The 24,839-nt window shown below is 40.5% G+C and overlaps 1 protein-coding gene across 1 annotated transcript; it reads left to right on the top strand.

The window, feature by feature from the left end:
* Nucleotides 1-14,974: 14,974 nt before the first annotated feature.
* tnnc1a (troponin C type 1a (slow)) lies at nt 14,975-19,279 on the top strand. The gene is made up of 6 exons (XM_034211080.1): nt 14,975-15,434; nt 16,741-16,771; nt 16,984-17,130; nt 17,810-17,924; nt 18,365-18,501; nt 18,637-19,279. Exons 1-6 carry the CDS (start codon nt 15,411-15,413, stop codon nt 18,666-18,668), a joined length of 486 nt encoding a protein of 161 aa, XP_034066971.1. The 5' UTR covers nt 14,975-15,410; the 3' UTR covers nt 18,669-19,279.
* The last annotated feature ends 5,560 nt before the right edge of the window (nt 19,280-24,839 follow it).

Below are 24,839 nucleotides of genomic sequence, written 5' to 3'. Positions count from 1 at the left end.
GCCTCAATGTCATCTCAAAGTCGCCCCCCTCTTCCTCTTCCTCCTCCTCATCATCTATAGGCTACACTGACATCGCACTTGCAGTTTTTAAAAAAAAATATTTCAAAAAAAAATGTTGTACTCTTTCCCTCCGTTTTCATAACAAAAACCTATTCACATGTTTTGCCTTGACCTATAGCCATTCACGTTTTGCAATCCTAAAAACTGCAGAAAAACAAAGACTATCCCAATTTCAAAGTTCTCAAAATTGGTCACTTTTGGGACTTTTTTAAAAGGTATTTAATTCAGGTTATTTACCTCAAACACTTATAGGATTTGACTGTTTTTAAAATGCAATTGTCTCTGCGCCCAACAACACAAAATACCCCCACCCCCTCCACAAAAAGAGCACCCCCTCCCCTCCAGTAATGAAATTTATGGTCGATGTGCAAAATGGAAACATATGGGGGGTAATATAAGCAGCATTATCTGGTCCAAACGCGGACGGTGAGGCCAGTCAGCGGCTGTCTGCAAATCTGGCAATAAAGGGAACCCGTCAAAAGGGAGGGAGCAGTGTCTGGTGTCTAACTCAGCGTCCAAAACCCGGCGTCTTCCACAAATGAGGGGAAGAAAAAACTCGAGGACTATAAATATGAATAAAAACATATTTAAAGTAAAAGATCAACTGTTTTTAAAATCAGCGGGAAAACACACGGGGGAAGAAGTGTTCACGTGGACACCTAATCAGCGAAAAGTGGATCCAGCCGCGGATTTTTTATCATGTTTTTTTTTTTTTACAGAAACCGTCCGGAAAGTGATTTACAAGAACTACAAATGACTTCAAAGAGAGCAGATCGTCAATTTCAAGAGCAACGGTAAGTGATACTAATGTAAACGGGCCCACTTGTTTGATTTAGGCTACTTGAGTTTTTAAGTTTCTCTTCAGCTCAGCTGTTTTTGTTGCGTGAACTGTGATGTCACGTTGGCTTGTACTTGTTTGTGATTTACAAACTTTTCTACATTTAAAGGCATGGTATCTGTTTTCAAACTCCACGCGTCCTGGCTGCTTCACTTGTCAGAATACGAATGGATACGTTTCAGTAAGGTTAGGGAGTGCACACTGACTGTTGTGCAAACTTCTGGAAAGGCTCTGGCGGAAGATCAGGAGCGTTTAGATTGCAGTGTGAATTTCCCTATCACAGGCTGAGAGGGCACCAGATGGCAAACCAATGAGGGGTGAACTAACCTACTAAATGATACCACATGAAATGCAGCATTTAAAATCCCATCTGGGTTGCAGTCCCTGCGGACATAGGGTGTGACACATGACACATATGTATACACCTGCTGATGGAGCACACATGCATGTCCAATAGGCTGGTGACATAGCTCAGCCAGTTGACCTGCTAACCCCGCAGCTCTGCTTTGATGCAGCTCACTGCCCTTTTTCTCCAGCAGCCCACAGTCTGCTAATTTCAGACGGAAGCTCGTATTTGGCTGTTGTACGGGCTCCATTAGGCTGAGATTACTTGTCTTTTCTTGTAATGGCTTTTAAAGTGTGACTGAGATTGACTCTTGTCCCTCTTTACCGGCCCACTGGCAGAATGATGTGAAAAGTGCTGTGCTTCACCTTAGTTGTTTCATAATGTATATTGGCAAAATATGTTTAGAAATGACAGTAAATAAACCTAAAGTTAAACCTAAACATGTCATATAAAAGCCTAAAAAACACAAAATATAAAAAAAGAAGATAGGTCCAATTCATCTCATGTATTTCTTAATTGTGTTTTCTAAGCTCAAGCTACATTTGAAAAACACGAGATCATTTTGGATCTAACTGATATCCTTTGTGTCCCAAGCAGTACAGGCCACTCTACAAGACATTTTCTCCCATATACTGTTACATAATCTACCTTGAAATGATTGCTTTAGCTGCTCATCTTCGTTTAATTCTCTGAGCATTTCTCACTTTTCAGAATGCATTTTCATGGACTCATATTCCTCAACACCAGCCTGCAATTTGAGGCCACAAAATGAACTGATTAGCATGATGATTAGTCATTAGTATGCTAATCATAAGCAATTCACATATTTTATTCATATTGTCGCAGACTTGTTTTTCTCCTTCTGGTAAAATTGTGTACACAGCCCTTATTTTTATATTGTAAACATGCAGTCAATCTGGTGACGTTTGGCAATCACCAGTGAGTGGTGATTTGTACACATAGTGCATCTAAACTCAATGTTCCAATTTGTACTTACAATAGACAAAGATAACATAAATGAAATGGTAAAGATGAAAAATAAGAAAATATTGCTTCAAACCCCATTCAGGATAAATCTGGTTGCTTAAAAGTTGCTACATAAAAACAAAAATCTGCACAATACAATTCCCAAACAAGAAATCACTTGCTGTTTACAAAACCCTTTTTGTTTTGACAGCAAGGCAGTCTTCAACAGAGTATTTGAAAGATAAATATGTCTTATTAGGTAATCCCACAAAGAGTTATGCTGTCAGAAGCCTGGATGTGCTGCCTCTTTTCTGTTGCTGTCTGCTCATTGTTTTCATCTGCCTCTAACCTGGATTGTTCCTGTACATCCTTCTTGACTTGCGAGCACCGAGAGAGTGTAGAGTATAATACCGCTGTGGTGTACCACTTGTGTCTTGATGCTTAAAGGGATTGGAATATTCCACCGGGGAAGTAATGCATAACTGAATAACCGCTCATTCAATATCTTAATGTTAAGCCTTGATGTCATTTGGCCCACCCAGGTATGAGTTATCACATTTACCTCACACTTGCTGCACTTAAACCCCTGAGACAGTCTCTGCATGTACAGCTTTGTTTCATTCTGAGTCAATGCATTGTGATATGTGTGTAGCTTCAGATATACTGAAATCATTTCAAGGCTAGATGCTCGTATTTGTCTTTGCTTCTTTAGTATAGCATTTGTTTAGCATGACCCAAATTGCTGTGAAGTGAGTGTCTCAGCAGCTCTGTCTCGCCTCTCTCTTTCTCCCCCCCCCCACGTCTCTCTGTGTCTTTGTAAGTCTCCTTTTCTCTTTCACTTTCTCTCACAGGCACACACACACACACACACACACACCACACACACACACACACACACACACACACACACACACACACACACACACCACACACACACACACACACACACACACACAACACACACACACACACACACACACACACACACACACACACACACACACACACACACACACACACACACACACACACACACACACACACACACACACACACACAATTTACAAACAAGCAATACAAGCTGAGAGGACAGTTTTAAAAAAAATGTTATAGCAAACAGCCTTTGCCAGATATTATTTACATGTGTAGTGAAGTATTGTTGGATGCAGGAATCGGTGAGGTGGGCTGGCCAATGATATTTCAGGAACAGTGGGTGAATCATCCAACAAATCTGTGGAGCATGCTCTGTTTTCCTCTAGGGTGTTTTTTTTTACCTTCCTGGAGGGATCAACTATGCAAAGAAGTGAAATCCCATGGCTCCAAAAGACAGCCTTTTCCCTCTGTTGGGATTCTGATGTAGCATTTGCCACTCTCTCAAAAGAAATGCAGTTTTCACAAATCCATGGAATTAGACCGCCATGATTTTAGAGGAATCAGCAGGTTTAACATGCTTTACACCGGACGTGGACCGGTACCTGTGCTGATCTGTGGACAGCCCTGTGTGACAGCCAGCACACGGTGTGGATTTAGTAAACATATGACCTCCATGAGAACCAGTATGGGGGCACTAAATCGCTTCAAATTTTGTACATGTGTTGCTAGGCAACAGTATAATCGGTCTCCGTCTCTCGCTCCTTTATATGGCTCTCTACTGGGATTGCTGAGCTGCTATCATTGAAAATGGTTAATTAACTTCTACAAAAAGTCCATTAATGGTGCAGATTAGGCTTCTGAGGGTTACAAAGCACATCTAGGCTATACGCAGGAATATACGCCAACATACAAATGCATGTCAAAGATCCAAAGGGTCTTTGAAATGAATGATCCTAGAACCAGGCATCTGGTTGTTTTCTAGCAATAACAGCTTAAATGGTTCTAAACAATATTATCTGTATTAAAAAAAGGTTAAGTGGCAAATTGGACATAGTGGTTTCAGCACTGACAAACTCATTGACAGGGATAATCTGGTATGATTGATTCACCAAATGAGAAAACACATGTAATACAATAACATTCTGTAATGCTATACTTGTAGAAAAACAATGTGTGTTGAAACATGTCGTCACAAACTTATATCTACATTTATAAACTTGTAGTATTTTTTTTTTACTCAACATACTATACTTTGCTTTTATTTAATATTTGCTGACCACAGCTATGCAAAAAATAAGCTTTACATTATCTATGGGATCATGTATGTACAAATACACTTTAGAATTCTCATCAATTGCATTTCACCCAAATACTATATATTGTATTATTTACTAATAACTATTTCAATCAATATATGAAATGAGTTGGTCAAGTAGAATCATCAAAACATAGAAATTGCACCAAAGAATGGGTTAGAGGTTAATGTTTCGTTTACAGCAAGCTGCTTATAATATGATGTCTGCTATTCTAAAAAAAAACATACATCTTTAAGGCAGTGCTGTTGAGCATCAGTATGACAACCATGAGTCCAATATTGTAGAAATTATGATTACAATTTTCTACTGTTTGATAGATCACGCTTCACTTCAAGCATACGTTGGCAGCCTCTGAATTCCTCCAAAAGAAAAGCCATTTTCACTGAGGTCATCCTCAGCCCTGGCACTGCTTCTGCCTCAACCCCTTTGTGCCTTTTATGTTTTCCTATCTAGAATAATTCATTTTAAATTAATTTTAAAAAAAAGCTGCCCTCAGTGATGGCATTTGAAACATGTCCTTAGACGTGGATGGTTACTGTGCTTGGTCATTTCAAAGCATTAATAGCTTCTCAAACAGGTGTATTTAAAGCTTCTTGTTTTTTAGATAGACTTTACATCGGCTATTGGGTTAGATATTTGAGATGGACTGAATAATCTTAATAATCACAAAATCAATGTATGTTAATAAAATGCTTTAACAAAGTGACCAAGTAAATATAACCCTATTTAGAGTACAATGTTGGATAATGACTAAAATTATACTTATTATAATCCCATTTGTCTTCTGGCTTCTTCTTGTTAAACCGCTTTCTGTAATTAAGAGTTGCATTTCAGCTCCCATAATTATTTTTCCTTGGTTATTCTCATTATAACCAGAGAAAAAGTGAATCGATAGAAAATAAAAAATAGGATTTAAAGCAATTTTAAAACAAATAATTACAAATCCACTATAATCGCATTGCGGATCATTTATTTATTATAATGTGGCCGAGAAACGAGACTGAGATTACCGACACATAATGGTTAATCATTGTGATAAGGATTACATTCCTAAAATGACTGCCAGTGTGTCATGTGAACCTCAGATCTGCACTAATCCATACAGTATAATCTGAAGCTTTTAAGTGAGTAGTGATAAAGCCTCTTCTCATGCAGGAAAGTTGTACTTCAGAAAAGTTGTATAAAACAGGCAACACTTTAACAGTTGAATGGCATTAAATTAAATTAAGTTTGGCTGTTCATTCTGAAGATGTATTTTTGGCAGCAAGGTGTGTAACATGGCTAACAACTGGCTGATGCAATATTGTACACCTGAGAAACCGCCACAGAAAAAGAAGGCAGCCGTTTCCGTGCACATAAAACACGTCTGCATCAGAGGGAGTGTGGGGAGTGAAGGGAGACGAAGGGTCCATCATCAGCATCACCAAATAGGAGGGAGCCGAGACATGGAGCTCTTTAAATGCAAGCTCTGACAGAAGCCTGCAATCCTTTCTCACCACACTGCCCCTGCTAATCCTCTCCATTCAACCACATCACTATGGAAACTGACTGGATGTCTCACCCTTGCCGCCTAACTTGTGCCATGCAGCCACGTCCGCCACTGACAGTGGTGCAGTTAAATGCCTGATCACCGGTCCACAACACGCCTCATGTCTTCATGCTGTGACATTATTGGCTATTAGGGGGCTGCCATATTGCTGCAGGACCTTAAGGTTAATGTGCTTTCAAATCTTGAAGACTGCTCCGGAAGAGACAATCACTGTAGCATAAGCTCAGCGCTGTGCACTAGTAAGCACTTCAGCCTTTCAAAGACTAATTTAGCCGTATGCTGGGGAGTTTGAGGTGGATGAAGCACATTTTCATATTCCTGCGCCTGCTACCTATTCCATTTCTTTGCCTTTCCTCAGCTTTAAAGCTGCGGGAGCTGGTCGTCCAACCCATCAGTGAGACCACGCAATCCTTCCAGCACTCACAAGAATGGGTTGGAGCATGTGGACAGAATTCCCCAGCTAAGCTCCCAATTCAGAGCTTTAATGTAAAGCTCTGAGAAGCAAATTTTGCATTTGTATTGCCGACAGCCTTAATCCATCCCAAACCACTTCTTCAACCCCCTCAGCATCTTGGAGAAGAGCTTTGTTGATTGCTAATTAAAAGGAGAAACACGGTTATCAGTGGCACCATCAGCCTGGTCAGAGCTAACACTGGTAGCCTTAGATAAAAGAACAGAGCCCACAGGTGAACATGACCTAAACATAGAAAAGTGAAAATGACGACTCTGCTACATGCATCTTGAATTCAAGCCTCTGGAAGCAGGAAATGACCCTCATCACACCCTCTTTTTCCTTCACAGACTGAACACGACTAATTGGTTATCACAACCTGTTTTAATACTCTATCTATAATACGTTTTCCGTGAAAACAATACGATCTGATTCAAAAACGTGTCCTTACTTATCATTAATTACTTGATTCACATGTTACCAAACACTATACAGACTTATATATTTATTTTCTTTGACTACATTATCTGACATAAACCCATTGCCCTTTATAAAAGAAATGAACTAAATGTATAAAAGTATCGGAAGCATTGGATACAAAATAGGCTTATTAACATAAAAGTAAAGTATGAGCAAAGGTTTTCACTCCTCCAGGAAAAAAAACGTCATTTACAACAGCAAAAAGTGTGAAATAATGAAATAAAGTCCTTTTTATAAATGATTCATAAGTCATTTGTTCCTACAAACTCACATCTCGCAGTGCAACAATTATTCTAACATGTATGACGATGTTTTAGGAACAAATTCATATGTTATAGACACCGACTCTCAGTGGAGAAAACACACCTGGACCTGTTTGGCCAACACAACATCATGGGCAAATGGTTACTTTTGCAGCTGCAAGAAAAACGAATATTCCTGGGCAAGCTTTCCCTGGTAAAAGATTATTGTATTTTATATTTGATTAATACAAATGTTAGTAAGGATGAAGTTCTTAACACATTTACAACCCTGCATTGCATCTTAAATGTAAATGCACACCATTTTAAGTTTGTACTTCATTCAATAATTGACTACATACACCACTGAAGATGTAGATGATATATGGTCACAATAAATAATGAATGTGATTATCTCTGGGGTTAGACGGTCCTTGCCTGAGGCCAGGTTGGCTGCTGTATGCAAGGACAGTTAAAGATTGTATCATCATTGTTGACATTAGATATAGCGGTGACTTAAGAGTGATGCACATTAGACAAAGGAGGATTTGCCACATCCACAGAATCCGAGATCCAGGCTCTGCCTCAGGGGCCGCCTGAACTCTTGGCCCTCAGCTGTGTCTGGGGAGGGCCTTCAGTCATTTATCCATCAGCATGAGGCTTCTGGATTTACACTTTAAGCAAAATGGAGAATCATGTTGATTTATTGACATATTAGGGAATATGTTTGGAATATACTTGTATTTTTCTTTGGAGTAATGTGTTTGATAAGTGTCTTTGACTACATACTGTACTGTACATACATAGCACCTTTCCACAAAAAAGGAAAAAGATAACGTTTAAAAAAATGCTGTTATTGTCACATAGCTATTTTATGCTGCAGAAAAGATGCTATTTAGTTTAGTCAGTTGTTCAGAACTGAGTTAGCAACCAGTAGATTTATTCTCAATAGATTTTGGACACAATATATAAAAAGGCAAAGCTTTATGTTTGTTCTTTTTGGCTTGTTGTACCTCTGGCCCTCATGAGTGTACTGTTAACCTGACCCTGGCTGCTCATTTCTCAATTATACTCAACTGTTCATTGGCCGTAGTGTGAGTGGTCGTCCACCATGGGTGTGTGGTGTTTCGATCCCAGGTCCACTTGTCAAAGTGTCCTTGGGCAAGAAACAGAACTCCAAATTGCTCCTGATGGCATTGCAAAAGGTGTGTGAGTGTGTGTGAATGTGTATCGCTCCTGATGAGCAGATGGTATGGAAGTGTGAATGGGTGAATGATGACATGTGTTGCAAAAGGCTATTTGATGGGTCATAAAGACTGGAGAAGTGCTATATAAATGCAATCCATTTAAAAATGCAAGTCCCAAACTTGTTGTATTTCTCCCCCCTCAGCCTCCACTTAGAGAGACCCATGACTTAATTGCTTATTGCTTTGGCTGCTTGTTCTGTCCAACATATTTCCTCCATGATTTCTCATGTCTCCCCATGGCACACTAAATTGTACAAAGTATACTGCATTTTTTCTGTAGAGCGTCAGATTAACAAGGAAATAAACCAGTGGCGGTCTGGAAAATGTATTTGAGTTTCCAAATTAATCAGTAGAGTGTTTTAAAACATGGGCAGATATTCCATTAGTTGCCACTCCACTGGGTGCATTAGAGAGTTTCAGGGTTTTTGGTCATTTGTGAGCTTCTATTTTTGCTTTAAAACACCCACTACTTCTAGCGCTGTCCCCCAGCTTTGCTTTTCCTTCCAACAAATGATCTTATATTGGAGTGTTCTCAATCTATTTCTGAAGGTATATAGAAACGATTTCGTTTACTGCATTGTCTTTCTTCTCCTTGTGCATAACACTTTTGTTGTGTCCATTTAAGCAGAAAAGTTGTGGTGCCTTTGCAAATAAGTACAAGTATTCGACTAAAAGCTGGACACATGTATGCGGGATACATTACAAAAACAGAGGCATGCATTTCACAAAAAATGCCAGATAATTTCAAGTTTAATATCTTTGTTGTATTATTGACACAAGTTATTCTATTTAACCTTTAGCACCGCATTCGCATAAAGAACATGGATCATAATTTGCTTTATGAGCGAAGCTGTGCAGACGTGTTAATGCTCTGCTGTCACTGTCAGACATGACATGCATGAAGACAAACCCAAAGGTTGTGATTGCGTGACAGTGTGTGTTTGTTCGTGTATATATATATATCTACGCCTCAGCATGGCAGATGAGCTTGTATAACAAACCCAGTGTGTACTTGTGTGTGTATGCATGGATGTTTGTTGTGTGTTCCGCTATAAATGTGAATGGTCATTGCCTTGCATGAGCAGAGTGATGCAACACCTCCAATGTCTCCATCTCCTAAAATGGTACATATGCATGAGCAAGAGATGAAGTAGTCACTTAATTTAGTTGTTGGCAATGGCATCAGGAAACGTTGACCTTTCGTTGGTTCCTTGAGGCCAAAAAATGAGTCACATGACAGCCGGATATTTACAGTGCTTCCTGTCACTGGCCTTGTCAAATCACAGCACACTCCACTGAAGCGTTGTAGGCCCTAGGCTGGACTTCAGCTACTCAGACAGATGCAAAGGTGTTTTTCTTTTTCCTCTTTTAGCCCCGGCGTACTGCATCCGCGAATAACATGGAAGAACATGAGGGCATTAGGGGACGTCTGTGTATGTTAGTGTGTGTTTGTGTGAGTGCTTTTGCATCATAAAAGCAGGAGAGAGAGTGAGACATACAAAGGGAGACACAGACTGTCTGCAGGACCCATGAATTTCAGGCCAATTTATCTTATGAATGAGCCTCTGGAGGGCATTCATCCCCAGACAGCTCCATGGATTGTATAACAAACAAAACTGTACTTCTTCCCCCATCTCACCGAGGGCGGAGGTGGAAACGTCTTTTTTCTCCAGCTGTTAGACCTAAAGAAGCAATGCATTCAGCGATACAATTTAGATATGTATTCTCTCCCCTTATTACTTGAAGTATTTGTCTAGACAAAATGTATATCTTCTGTGGAGCAGAGATAACAGTCTGACATGCCGTATTGCTGCCAGGGCTGAACTAGTTGGCCGTTATGTATGTTGCGTGATTGAAATGGCAGCATTATGGAGACCAATAAACATGGTCGCTTCATACTGATTTCCTTTATAGCTTAAATGTCCGTGTAAGACCAAATAGCCAAAACCAAATGAATTAATTGTTTGGGATGGTACACATTTTCTCTTCTGCATTTTCATTTCAGAGTGTTAGGCCGATTTAAATTGGTGTATTGTGACACAGAATCTCGCATTGTGCAGCTCTATTGGTGACAGTCTCTTGGGGAGTTCAGACAGTTTCCCAGGTACAGAGCCATTTTAAAACAGTTTCTCTTGGACACACAACACATAGAGCACAGTGGCCAAAAGCAACTACCTGGACACAAATACAGCATTCTTGTTCTTATGAGAACACAAGTCTACAGTCTGGCTAGCTGCTCTATGAGGATGTACAGCAATGCTTAAATGTTAAATGCTAACAAGCTCTCAATAGAAACCTGACGATAGGTTCTTCAACGTCAATAGGATACACTCTTAGGAGAAACATGGATATCTGTACAAAATGTTATGGAAATTCATCCAATAATTGTAACCCAGGATACACTTTGTATTATACTTGTTGAGGTTAGCTTCATTGTTACATTCAAACATCAAAAGTACTTTTTCTTTGATAAAGCTAAAACGTCCGACAACTTTGCAAGGGGTCTCATACCATGCATTTTTCAACAGGGTACTTAATACACATGGACGCACCATTCAATGATTCTTTTCATAAAAAGGACTATTTACAATATTGATGTTGTCATTTAATTGAATATATTTTATAACTGTTGAAAAAGGTTTTGGTGGTAATTGTGACCCAGTTTCTCTCAATATACTTTTGAAAGAGCAAACTTTTTAAATGTAGCTATGCCAAAGTTATACCGCTGTTCATTTTACTCAGGAATGTCTGAAACATTGTCAGAAACCCTGAGGGCCTGCCGACTCCATTTCAGAGAGCTGCTATTTGAAGGGAAGAGGAGAAGACAAATCCAAAAGTGTGTGTGTGTGTGTGTGTGTGTGTGTGTGTGTGTGTGTGTGTGTGTGTGTGTGTGTGTGTGTGTGTGTGTGTGTGTGTGTGTGTCTGCTGGCAGGGAAAATATTTACCAAGACAGGCAATTATTGTCAAAGCTTTTATTTATAAAGTGATTGCATAAAATGATTGTACTTGCTCTTTTCCTTTTAAAATAACAAATATTATTATGGCAATTTATTATCCATCAAATACATTTTTGATGATCATGTTTTCGAATATTTACATCTTGTGGTTTACTTTTCTTAATGTGCTTTTGTAGTGCACTGATGCTCTGAACTGCTACTGCTACTGCTATGTGCTTTGTTTATGAATATATTATTTGCATTTGGTTTTTACCTTAATCAGAAATCAATACTGTTTTATCTCATCAGACCAGTGGCACCAGGATGATATTTGTATTTGTATGTTTTGGCATTAAGAATGTGACATTTACACTACAAAACACTGCAGACATGTTGAAAATACAGTATTGGAAGGAAACCTTACAAAATGTTTTCCAATTTCACAAAACATTTCCATTTTTTCCAACATTGTGTTCGATGATGAATCTCAGACAGAATCTTGACTTCTCCTTTTGCTGCCACATAGAAGAAACACATTTTCCCTCTTGCTTGAAGGCAACTTCTTCTGCCATAAATCTTTTCTGGGTGTCTCCTACACTATTATAAAGGTTGGAGGGGCAGGGGGGGAGTTGGGTTCGGGTGGAAATGGTGGTAGGCGACTTGGTGGTCCAGTGGACTGGAAAACTCTGGCCCCTGGCAGAGAGTCAGTGCGTGACTCTATTGGCGCTGGAGCTAATGTGGCCACTGGCTCATTAGATCTCTCATGTAAGGAACACTGCGTAACACCAAGCGCCTCAGCGCAAAGAGTTTCAGAAAGCAACCACTGAGCGCAGTGAAGCAAGGTCAAGAATACTCTGTCCCTCTTCAATTTGGGTTAAGGGTTGTCGCTTATCAGAGATTGGGCTTCTCTGATGGAGCCCTCACTGGACCGGCAGAGATGCTTTCATGGAGAAAAAACACTGTGTAGCATTCAGTCACATGCAGATCATTCACAGCCTGCCTCAACAGGAGCTGCTGACAGGTTGGTCATCAATGAAAGGAGGAAGAGAGTGGAGAAGAGATTGAGAAAGGGAAGAAGAAAGGCATAGAGAAAGCACGGAGGAAAGAATAGAGAGAAAGAAAGGCTGACAGGCTCTGCTCCCCTCCTCCCTTTGGCAATCAAGGAGGTGAGGACGCAGAGCGATGGAGGAGGAGAGAGAGAAGGACCTACGTATGCTTCAAGCTCAGCAGCACGTCAACTCAATCCTTATATCACAGGAGAATTGAAATTGACATGATGTATGCTGTGTATAGTAGTAGATCTTCACAAACGTAGTCCAGCTGATTCAGTACTAGCATGAGATGTTAGCCTCAAGCATTCGACATATTGCGCACATCTATAATGTTGTGTGCAGGAAACGATTTTGGTTGATGGGAATTAAGCTTTTCAGTTAACAAGCCAGTCAGATAACTATCATCATGTTGAGTAGAATTCATAAACACAAAGTGCATGCTTGTGTAACTTCAAAACATTTCACATAACCTGGTTGGATGCACGTACAAAATAAATGAAAGCAGTTTATTCCAGTATCAAGCCTGATACATGAAATGTAATCACTTGGACTTGTGGATTTACTATATTTTGGTTCTGAAGCACAAATAGCTTTTATTAACCTAATAGTGACCCCCATATATGCATGCAAATTTGATGTGAGCACGTATGCGATTAAGGGAACAGAAATATAATACTGTCACTCTGAGGACAAAATGTGGTGGCAGGAAGGCTGAGGGAGGTGGAGGGGGAAATAGCCCCGCTCATCTCCTCTCATTTTCTGCCCGCTTCTACCCAGCAGAGTTTCTATGGCAACCCCTCAAAAAGCGGTGTGCGGTGAATTGTGGATTTGAGATGCGCTGTCTGATTGCGCTGTGTGGAGGAGATGGCTGGCTCTTTCGTCAGCCTTCCTCTGTAAGAGGAAATTGGTGGAGAGCTCCAATGAAACAGCACTCAATATGCTTTCTTTGGTGTGTGTGCCAGTTTTTGGTACTCCAGTGTGTGTGTGGCTGAGTGCATGTGTGTGCACGCTCATGGAAGCTTTACATTAGAATATAGTGCCCCCTGCAGAACTGCTCATCACTCCTGGCACCCACCAGACTGCACTCAGTTCTCCAAACTGATGCGTCTGGCTGACCATGTAGACTCGGCAGTATGCTTTGGGTTTCAGCTGATGGAGCCGGTGCCATTGATGACGGTTAATTTCTGCTTTGAAATCCAACAGCAAAGTACACAATCCTGTACACAGTGCTGGATGTTTTCATTGCACAAATTGTGACGAATGACTTCGAAAACACACATCGAAAACTAGTACAAAATCTCATTTTGCCTCTTGCCCCCCCCTCGCATCCCCTCTGCACCTCACCACCGGTCTATTTCCATGGAGGCTCCACCTTTGCATGTGACTGATGTGAGGTCTTTGTCAGGAGATCTGTGTCTTCGTAAGAGAAGGACATGTATGTTGTTCAGTGTGAGTGCTCTCTCTGAGTAGCTGTATGATGCTTGTAAGCTGTGCCAGTCACCATTAGCATCCCATTATAAACCAGCATGATCACTCGTCACTAAGACTACCTGCCACAGCATGCTGTGTGTGTGTGTGCGTGTGTGCGTGTGTGCCTGTGTGCTTAAGTGAGTGTTTTGTGAGAGCACGTGTGTGAACGTGTGTGTGATTCACACAGTCAAGTGATTGAGATGGCCTTGTTTCAAAAGAACATGGAAAAAAATGCTGCAAAGTCTTGCACTGTGTACAATTCAATTTGAATGTGTCTGCAAGTGTTTGGTTTGTCTGACCCAGATTTCTCACCTACCCCACTGTTGATAAATTGGATATCCTGAGGCAGGCTTGCGCAACAATTTAATTTACTCGATATATAGTGAACAGCACCCTCTGCTGACTGAATCTGTGTTGCACACGAAGGCTAAGATTGAAAAACCTCATGAATCATGTAGAGTGGGAATTACCTGAGTTGTCTTTTTCATAGGCGACATCTAATGTGTATGATTTCAGGAACATGGGATGTAAATAAACGCAGGTATATATATTGTGGTTTGAAATGTATGTAAAGGGTATGTTTGGTTTCGCTTGCTCTGGGTTCGAGATAGCTTGTAAGTGAAAGAATATGAATATGTTTCATCATGTTGGTAAAAGGATCGTTTAACATCTCATATTTGTGTCTTTCTCTACAGCAAACAACATGAGAATACTCAATGAGCTGCAGAAAAAGTGATTTGTCTCACCTTATATTCCAATTTCACAGCAGACATTTCAACATGTCATATTAATACAACCACAGGTGTAACTATGACAATAACAACGGCTGCAATGTATGTAGGTGTGTCATGATTAAGGCCCCAGTGTTGTGCAGTGTCACGGCTTACTAGGAGCCTTACATGGAATGGAACCATCATCAAAATTACCCCAATGCTTTTCCTACTATGACGAGCCAAGATGTCTGCCATGAAAAAAGTCTATATTACACATACACACGTGCACATACCTTTCTGAGCCACAGTTATTACACACTCACACCTTCTTCTGCTCTGACTCCACAGTTCTGCCCTCCTTTTCTCTGCTCCCTTCATGGCCTGCTGGCTGAAGGCTGCGTGTCTCCCATCCTGGCCTCCAGCCTCTCACCTCCTCCACCACCCCCTGCCCTACAGACACATACCCACGCACACACACACACACAAACCTCCTGAGCCCTCTGCGTCTCTGTCCCAGGTCTAGAGGAATGTTGAGTGTCTCTATAGCCCCCTCTCTGGAGATTAGGCTTCACCATGCCCCCCTCAATTCATTCCATTCCAAAGTATGCCCCCTAAGAGCTGCCGCATTTATATCTGAGCCCGGTGATTGTGACAGATTGGCCAAAATGACACACATACACAAACACACATTTGTGGACACATGCCGAGGCACAAACAGAGGGAAGGCTGGTCCGCCTGGGGAGGGACCAGACAGCGCCAGACTCTGGCTATAAAACCCTCCCAGGATGGGGCCAGTGTCCTGCCCTGAGCTGGACAGTACCTCCTTCCTCTGTGCCAGGACGCCGTCAGGACAGGCAGCAGACGAGCCTCCATCATGAACGACATCTACAAGGCAGCGGTACGTCTTCCCACAACTCGTACATATGCTCAAAGTTTGCACTTGGCTCCGATGAAATGATTTTAGTTTGTTGGACGCTCAACAAAAATCTGTTTGTGTACTAAATCTGGTATGAGGGTGATGTTAGGGCTGTGCGAGATTAATTGCACAGCCCTAGGTGATGTTGTTTTGGATAACAAACCATAATCCCTGTCATTTATTATTAGTTTGACACACGCTCAGTGATTTATAATGTTAAGACTGGACTTTTTGGTCGTTATATGGGACATTGGGGCACTTGTTAGTTTGTTGTATAACAAAGTCCAGCATCAGTTTGTTTATCTGACATTTGACATTACTTAAATGGTTGACAAATCCCTGTTGATGCGGCATGCGCAGCACAACACGCCCATCACCAGCTGAGGTCAAAAAAGCCTTTGACACCATATACGTCTCTAGATGTTCTCCTACTTCAGCCCTATCAGAGTTGATAGGAGCCACTCAGGAGGTCACTGACAGGACAGGACCCCGCTCTACTTTGTGCTGCTTCATTCATGACTTCAAATGGAGCAGTCCCACTTCACATGGCTAATTTTGGCCAGTTGCTCATACATCCCTGGTTCTGTGGTGCCAGAGAAGGGCTTCAGGTTTAGATAAACCCCCCACGGCTGAATTCCAGCATTATCTGTGAGCCCGAAGCTGTGTGGCTGTCTCTGTCCTCCTCCGCCACGATGGTCCACCGGCTGTCCCGTCCACTCACATCCCAAATGAGCAGTGCATCTGAGACAGTGAAAACACACACAGGAATGTACATTAGTGTTTGTTTAGATGACTTTTAATACATCAATACCAGAGGAGTGTGTGCGGCTGTGTGTGTGAGTAAGTGTGTATGCATGTGTTTGTGTTTAATTTATAGTGGACGACAGACAATAACTCTTATATAAGCAGCTGTCTCTCTCTCTCATTCGTGGTAGCTTTGCCAGGATTACTTTTCCATTGTTGGGCCAGATCCACAGCTATGCTAATTTGAAGCGCTGTGTATTGTGTCCTTATCGGTGGTTCCTGATCCTGTCTGTTTATTTTTACCTCCTCCTCTAACTGGCTCTCACACATGATGTATAGGTTCTGTGTTTTGTCAAGGATGGCCCAGCGTGTGGGAATGTTACCTTTGTTGATAGAAAAGTTATCAGAACAGATAAGGAGAAGATATCTTAACTCATTTCCGTAATTAGCATTAGAAATATAATATGATGTAAGATAAATACCCACTAATGGCAATAATCAGGTGACTAAAGCATTAACTATTTAAACGTTTGACTTGTTGCAGGTTGAGCAGCTGACAGACGAACAGAAGAATGGTGCGTAAATTACAAATTCTTAAAAATGTTCACATGTATTCAGTCTCTGTTTTTATTTCTGAAACTCGTGTTTTTTTTCTCTGTATATGATTTTAATTATCTGCACATTTTGTACAACACTAAACGCTAGTCACAAAGTGTGGCTCACCCTATCCAGGACCACACCATATGTATTAGTTTATTAGTTAATTCCCTGTGTGCTGCTGTTACAGAGTTCAAGGCCGCCTTCGACATCTTCGTGCAAGATGCAGAGGACGGTTGCATCAGCACTAAGGAGCTAGGGAAGGTGATGAGGATGCTAGGCCAGAACCCTACACCAGAGGAGCTGCAGGAGATGATTGACGAGGTGGATGAAGACGGTAAATCAAAGCACAGCTGTGCTAAAGTACAACATACCAAATGATTGGTTGATTGTTGTTGACCTTTTCATCTCCAAGGACCAACTAGCAAGTCAATCATGGCATAATCATGTGGTGCAGACATGTGCAGTGCAACCCCTCTGAACCTAATGTCAAATGATTGTCGAGTGTCTTGCTGCAACAAGAGCTGTCAGACCGAGTTAAAAGGGAATGTGTGTTGGATGATGCACAAGTCATCTTTAATGTTCCATGCATTGTGATGATCAAACCAAAAGAATAGCATCTTAGATTTCCTTTGTAAAGCTTCAATGTGTATGTCATGTTGTAATATAGTGTAACTCAGGCCACATTAGGGGACATTTAAAGGCCTAATATGTGTTTTTGGACTATATTAACTGCAGTTATATATATAGTACCATATCTATGTATCATATGGTGCCATATAACAAATTGTAAATAAATGTTAAGGTACAATCTTCATACTTTATATTAAAAGACCATACAATGAATGTACGAGTTGTTGAAGGTTCCAGTTCTGTGTTTTAAATATCTGTTTACTTGGTATGCTTATATATTGGGCCTCTAAGGAAAACATTGGAATTCTGGTTGTTACATGAGACCAAAGTCTACCCAGGGTGGACTATGAGGATGTGATGGAGTGTATTTCCTGTGTGTCCAGCGAGCGGCACGGTGGACTTTGATGAGTTCCTGGTCATGATGGTGAGGTGCATGAAGGACGACAGCAAAGGGAAGACAGAAGAAGAACTGGCAGAGCTGTTTCGCATGTTTGACAAGTGAGTTGTGTGTTTAAACCCTCTTGCTAGTTTGTCCCATTAAAGAAAAACAACGAGAGGATGCTATCATGGGGAAATCATCTTACACCAGTAAGCAGATTCTTCATGGAGTGTTTCCAGAAAAGTTAGCTCTCCATGTGCAATTATGTGTACTGACAAAATGCCAAGTTGCTCTGCAGAGTACAGCATGCAGTTTTCTCTGTAATCCTTTTTGACAGCACAGAATATTTCAAACACCCACTCTATGTAAGCCAGACACCTCGTCTGAGCATCAAAGAACACACTTTTTTTCTCACACAATGATGGTTTCCAAACACTTGAATGCAAGATATGAACAGTGACATGTCACACAAATAACACTACTCCTCCACTGCCATCTGTGAAGCTTAACTTAGGTTAAGTGATGTGCATTAGTACATCTTACTCCTTTGATTGTACAGAAACGCAGATGGTTACATTGACCTGGACGAGCTGACAATGATGCTGGAATCTACAGGAGAGCCAATTACTGAGGATGACATCGAGGAGCTGATGAAGGACGGGGACAAGAACAACGACGGCAAAATCGACTACGACGGTTAGGAGTTTTAAATGTCTCATAGTAATAGAAGAGATAGACGCTCTCTTCTCATTCCACTAATACATACAGAAAAACACATTTGCTTGATAAACTCATCTGCATTTTCTAACCATGTCTTCCTTAATTTGACAGAGTTCTTGGAATTCATGAAAGGAGTGGAGTAATTTATAACAAGAGAAGATCCAGAATGTTATTTTTGGATATCTCACGGTCATCTGTGGAAAACTGGAAGCTGATTTGGAAGCCGCCGATAGAACCGACGGAACGACTTTGCAAGATTCAGTCGAAAACTGTAGCTAAACGTTTATGTATTTTTCTACCATCTCTTGCATCGTTGTAAATACAGTTTGTAACTACTTTTGGTGCCCATGTATACAGAATTTGTGTAAATGTATCCAAATTACTTATATTTTCTATAGAGGCCACATACTCGAAATATCAACTTTGTGTTTGTTTCAGACTAAATCTTATCCCTGAAGTGCCAAAGCCAGTTTACAGGTCTTCTTACTGAGAGGCTGATATTTAATTAGCTGGCCAGAAAATGTGTGTGTGCACAAAGCAGAACCTGTCCATGAGTCAACATAGTTTTACTAGACTACTCATTCTTTAACAGCAATGTACTATCCAGTTTGTATACTGTACATTGTGTACATTTATTTATATTTAAAATACCCTCAGGACTTTGAATCCTCCTCTCTCCCCTTTGCATATTTCTACATGATAACTTTGTGTGGAATGTGCGCTCACGTAATAAAAATCTGTATTTGTCAGAGCAGTCGTCTGTCAATTTTCCATTTTGTTTGAACAATCTTATATATATTTCTCATAATATTCGCTTTAAGAATATAGTGAAGGCTCTTGGGTAGTGTTTGACTTGATGCCGACAATTTTTTTCTGCACTTAGGTTGGTGCTTTTCTACAATTGTTATTAAGAAGCAAACAACATTGTCATTCCTGATTTTCCTTGCTGCTCTTTGGATTTTAAAGGCCGATCACAAGCTTGCCCTGATGTTCACACAGCAAATAAACCAACAAATGAGGCGTGAAACATCACCGATGTATTACCAAAACACAAAGTGTGTGTGTAAAACAGTACTGTCTACCTTAAATATTGATTTATCAGTGCAATTTGTATTCTATAGTGGATCTTGTCTGCTGCACGTGAACTATTCACATGGTTGCCCTATAAGTGTCTAGTTACACAGTCTATGAGACAGAAGCTATTTATGTCTAATCATGTTAGTGCCCATGTTAGGGGATCTGGATGGACCGACACCAGTTGACAATCAGATGCCTTTGTCCATATTAAGAAGGCTATTTAACAACAAAGGGATAACAGTTCTATTGTTAAGACTGCTTTGATTCTGACACGTTAGTACATAGAAAGAATGATCCAAGAATACTTTTGTACAAACAAACTACAGTGAATACAAATAATTATTTCATTTTCTTTTGTGTCACATTGAGAGGAATTTCTTACCATAACAACAGATTCAAGGTTATTTTTGTAACTCAGTTTATACAAATTCAATTGTGTGAAATACTTGGGAGGCTCCATTTAAAAAAACAGCAAATAGTCATAAGATATATAATGTTTAAAATAGAAGAAGCAAAGCAAAAAATATAAATACCAGTGAAAAAACAAAACAATAAACAGTTCCAATAAAAGGATTACAATGAAGAACATTTCAATTCAATACAAAAACACATTCAGAACATGCGCAATTGTCCTGTAGAAATAGATGTTGTGCTTTTCTATTGTTAGTTTTGCAAAACATATTTCCTAGGTGATGTATCTGCAGTTTTAGTAGCAGAGGAGTCATGCAGTTAACGCTGTGGCCACTTGGTGTCAGCAGGAAAACACACTCTGTCTTGTCTGCTTGTTTGACTCAGGAACAAGAGGCTGAAGAGATTTCATGGCACAGCTTCACTCTTTCTAAAGACAAATGATACTGGCTTGGTAGTCTATGAAATCAATGAGAAATACAAAGTGAGGATTGACATTTCTTGTTAAATATGTTTATGCTTGGTACAAATAATAATTGTGAACGATCATAAATATACTATTACAGTATTTGAGAACAAAATAAAACAACTCTTTATTCTAGACTGAATGATGGGATGTTCATTTCTGCCCTTTACCAATTGTTATTATTGAAAAGAGCCCCCATCTTTTTTTATATCGTAAAACTGGTCTTTTCTATAGTTTCATTATGAGCAATAAGACTGTTCTGTGTGAGAAGGTGACGTCAGTGGCCTGACTGATGACAGCGACCAAAGGCCCCCCCACCTCCATCCATCTCTCTCTCTGTGTGTCCCTGAGGGTCCTGTTAGCTCCATCCAGTCCTTGTGGTCTGTGTTACTGATGGGATTGTAAACCCCAATCTGCAGCCAAGCACAGCTGCTCTTCCAGAAAATTCTCAGCAGTGTAACACATATAACATCAACTGCATTTCATACTGTTATCTCGCTCACGAAAAACACTTCATTTAGAACCAATTGACATGAGGTGAATAGATGTTTCAATTTGACATGTCAGTTATCTCATAGATTAGACTGCTCTGCTGCCCCAGTTATTTATAAACTGTGTGCAGCGTGGAACAGTGCGTAGTGCTGCTCCCTGCTATCAATGGGAGGCTGGGCAGCAGCAGAGCAGTGTGTGAATGAATCTGGGGTGTGGCGCACTAGCGGCAAGTTGGGTGGAGAACTGACGCAGTTACGTAACACAGGCCTGATGACTCATGCCTGCTGTTATTAACACACACTGCGGTTATGGGCCACCTTTGGTAATTTGGATTTCAGGATCACAAAGCCCCCCCCCCCCCGCCCACACGACCTGTTTCCTGATTGTGTGCAGAACTGATGCCCCTGTAACACTGACCTCTGAAAGTGCATGAGATAAAGTGGATTCACACAGGCTACCAATGTTACGTAACTGACTTCATTCAGTTTTATTGTAGCAATGGGTGTGTGTGTGTGTGTGTGTGGGTGTGTGTGTGTGTGTGTGTGTGTGTGAGAGAGAGTGTGTAGGGGTAAAACAGGTTATTCCATTGGCTCAAAGTGAGTCAGACGGATGTGAAGCTGTATATAGTGTACACACACACACACACATACACACACACACACACACACACACACACACACACACACACACACACACACACACACACACACACACACACACTTCTCTACTGTTTTATTGATTTATAAATCACCATTTAGATCACACAGGAGTCATGATCCAGCATGAAATTGTCCTAAAATTATTATGCCAACAGCCAACAGTGTGATGCTTTCATAACCCTTTTTTTCAAGATCAGTATGACTTATAGATGTAAACAATCCCCAGTAGAGCGAGGAATACCCCGGACACGGCACAGAGTTGGGAAGGCGTTAACTACTCATACCATCTTTCTGCGGCCCACGCATGCAGACCTCGTTTTAAGCCAGCAGGCTTTTGGGTTTAGAGGATTCCTGTTTTTCTTGCTTCTCAACATCACATGGTGTTGGAAGTAGTCCAGTGCAAAATATCACAGTATAATCTCTCACAATTTCTCACTCACCATTCACAATGGCATTAAATACAACAATATATGTGCCTAAAATCTCAAGATTTATTGTTAACTACCAATCTTTTTCTAGGTCATGTGATGAGGATTAATTATGTTTGATGTTTTTGGTAGTCTTAAGGGCATGAGTTCATGATACCACCTAAGAATAGCATCCCCCTTTCTATTGAAAAACCAGAAAGCATTGAATTATTAGAAATAATCCCATTCTGAATGAATACATAAAGTTAGATGAAATCCTGTTTTTGGAGAGCAAATGTTTTTTTGTTGCCATAAATACACAACAAGGAAGTGGTACGCTTCAGACAAAGAGAGAGTGGAAGGACTGCAAATCAAACTTGAACAGACAGAATGTTGTATCATGATGCTCCAGCCCACTTCTGATGCTGAGAACACTGAAGTACTGTTTCTGGACTGCCCCGGCAATAATGGCCCATAGAACAGCAAGACTACAAGACGCAGAATTCTCAAATTCCACAATAACTATTCATTGATTCAAATGAATAACAGCGATTGTTTGGTTTTAATGTACCACTCGAGGGTTTATCTATTTTTACCACTTTCAAAAGGGAAACATGTATGTGTGTAAAATGGTGGAAGAAGTATTTGGATGCTGAGCTTAAAAGTAGCAGAACTACAATGGAAGAATAATCCAAGTAAAAGTTACGCATTAAAGGTCATTTTAGGTTTTAAAAGTTATGCATTAAAGGTCATTTTAGGTTTTAAAAGTACTTTTAAGCAAGACTGTGTGGATTATTAGTTTTAATTCAACAGTATTTTCAAGTTGTAACTGGTGTAACTATATTAACAACCAGTATTATGGTTAAAATATCGCCATAATCAACTTTAAGTACAGTAGTTCAGTAAATGTACTTTCTTAAATTCAATTAAAGTTACAAATCTGTAGGTTTAACGGGAGAAATAGACCATATCTTAAACATTTTCTCCAGCAGGCTTATTTAGTGTTTATTTATTTGTTTTAGAGACTCTTGGAAATCCCTGTCCCGTGCGTCATGACATCATGATGTTGGTCACTTATGTTGTAGAAGAACAGACATGCTCTTTGCCTCAGTCAGCATTTCTGTAGTGTGAGCAACATATTATGGCCTTGTGTGAATGGTATACCAGACAGCAAGACAGTTCCCAGCATGGCCTCCTGTGAAGTTCCCAAGCAACAACACATGATAGACAGATGACCTTTACTTAGTGTTGGGTCTAGCAAGACACAAGGGCAGTTCCCTTTCATCCACTGTGCCACAGAATAAATTGAAAACAAATATCACCTTGGTCTTGTGCTTGGTGAGCGCGGGCTACTGTACATCACCGGATGGTGAAATTGGCCACGAAACTGAGACTTCTGGTATTAACAGATGGCTGCCTCACTCTGCCACTAGTACTCCATGTTGCTGTGCTTTACACATGACCCAGTATTTTTCTTGCCAAAACCAACACTTTTCTTCCTCATGAGAGGACATGTCTGTCAGAAAAGATTTATGTCTCACATGAGTAAGTTAGGAGGTTTGTGGGGGCTGTTTTCGAGAGATAGTATATCTGTAGTGGTTCCTGGAGAGATAAGATACTTCCTGTTAGATGTCCGGAAAGCCTAGCATGACTTGATAGATGTCGTAACAGCCAACATCTGAATCATCACCGGTGACAGCATTGCAAAGACGATCAGTAACGCATGCATTTTGATGTATTTTGCTATAATTAGCTGTGGTCATGTTGTTAAAGTTTACTGTATGGACACACACACCAAACAGTTGACCCCTGATCAAATTCGAAATGTGCCCTTCCCGTATGTGAGTGTGTGAGAGCCTGTCTCACTTTGGATCCATGTTTATTCTATTATGAATGTGGGAAAGGAAGAAGCATTGCAAATGGTTTCGATGTGATTCAAGGGTTCTGAGAATCAAATGTCAATCCGCAACAACAGGAGAGGAAATCACTGGCTTGGTAATACATGCCATTCCAATACAGTTATACATAGCTCCATTGGACCATGTCTAAAGGGAATTTCTGTGTTTCAATGCAACCGTTAACTGATACTGATTTAGAAGAATTCAAAATGTCCCTGTTCAGCGTCATTGATTGTTTTCGATTCATAAAGCTCTGTCTAATAGCAGAACATGTAAAGGCTCTTCTCTTAGAAATAAAGACAGCATGGCTCAGAGGACAGCACAGCAAACATGATGTCATCTGCTCTTCAGTGACATGATGTCAGCGACAGCATTCAGAAGAATACTGAGATTAGGATTATTCTCCTTGGCTCTGAACATCTGCTGTGAACAAACAGTGCAAACCATCGGGAGTTTAAATCCCTGCTAAATAGTGGGCCGTTATTCAGAAATGAGTAGCTTAACCACATGATGGCCGGGCATTCATCTGTAACTGGGTAATGGTGACCCTTTCACAAATACAGGAACTATTAGAACTGTAATTATGGACCTACAAAACACTAATTATTTCTACTAAGACTACAAGATGAATCGGTCCTCCTCTAAAAATGACTGAGTCCTTTTATTAAACGAGGGTGAGCTGAATAAATTAACTATTCCAGTTATTGTGCATCAGAGGCAGGAGCAGCTGGGAAATGATTGTCAGTCATGCAGTATGCTAAGTATGTTCATAACCACAGCAGGTGTGAACCAGCTCTGACTGGCTTCTGCTCACACACACACACACACACACACACACACACACACACACCCACACCCACACACACACACACACACACACACACACACATACCATGTATACATCACT

The sequence above is a fragment of the Gymnodraco acuticeps genome, unplaced genomic scaffold (genome assembly GCF_902827175.1).
Source record: "Gymnodraco acuticeps unplaced genomic scaffold, fGymAcu1.1, whole genome shotgun sequence".
Classification (NCBI taxonomy): domain Eukaryota; kingdom Metazoa; phylum Chordata; class Actinopteri; order Perciformes; family Bathydraconidae; genus Gymnodraco; species Gymnodraco acuticeps.
This window is presented reverse-complemented; position numbering and strand designations above follow the sequence as displayed.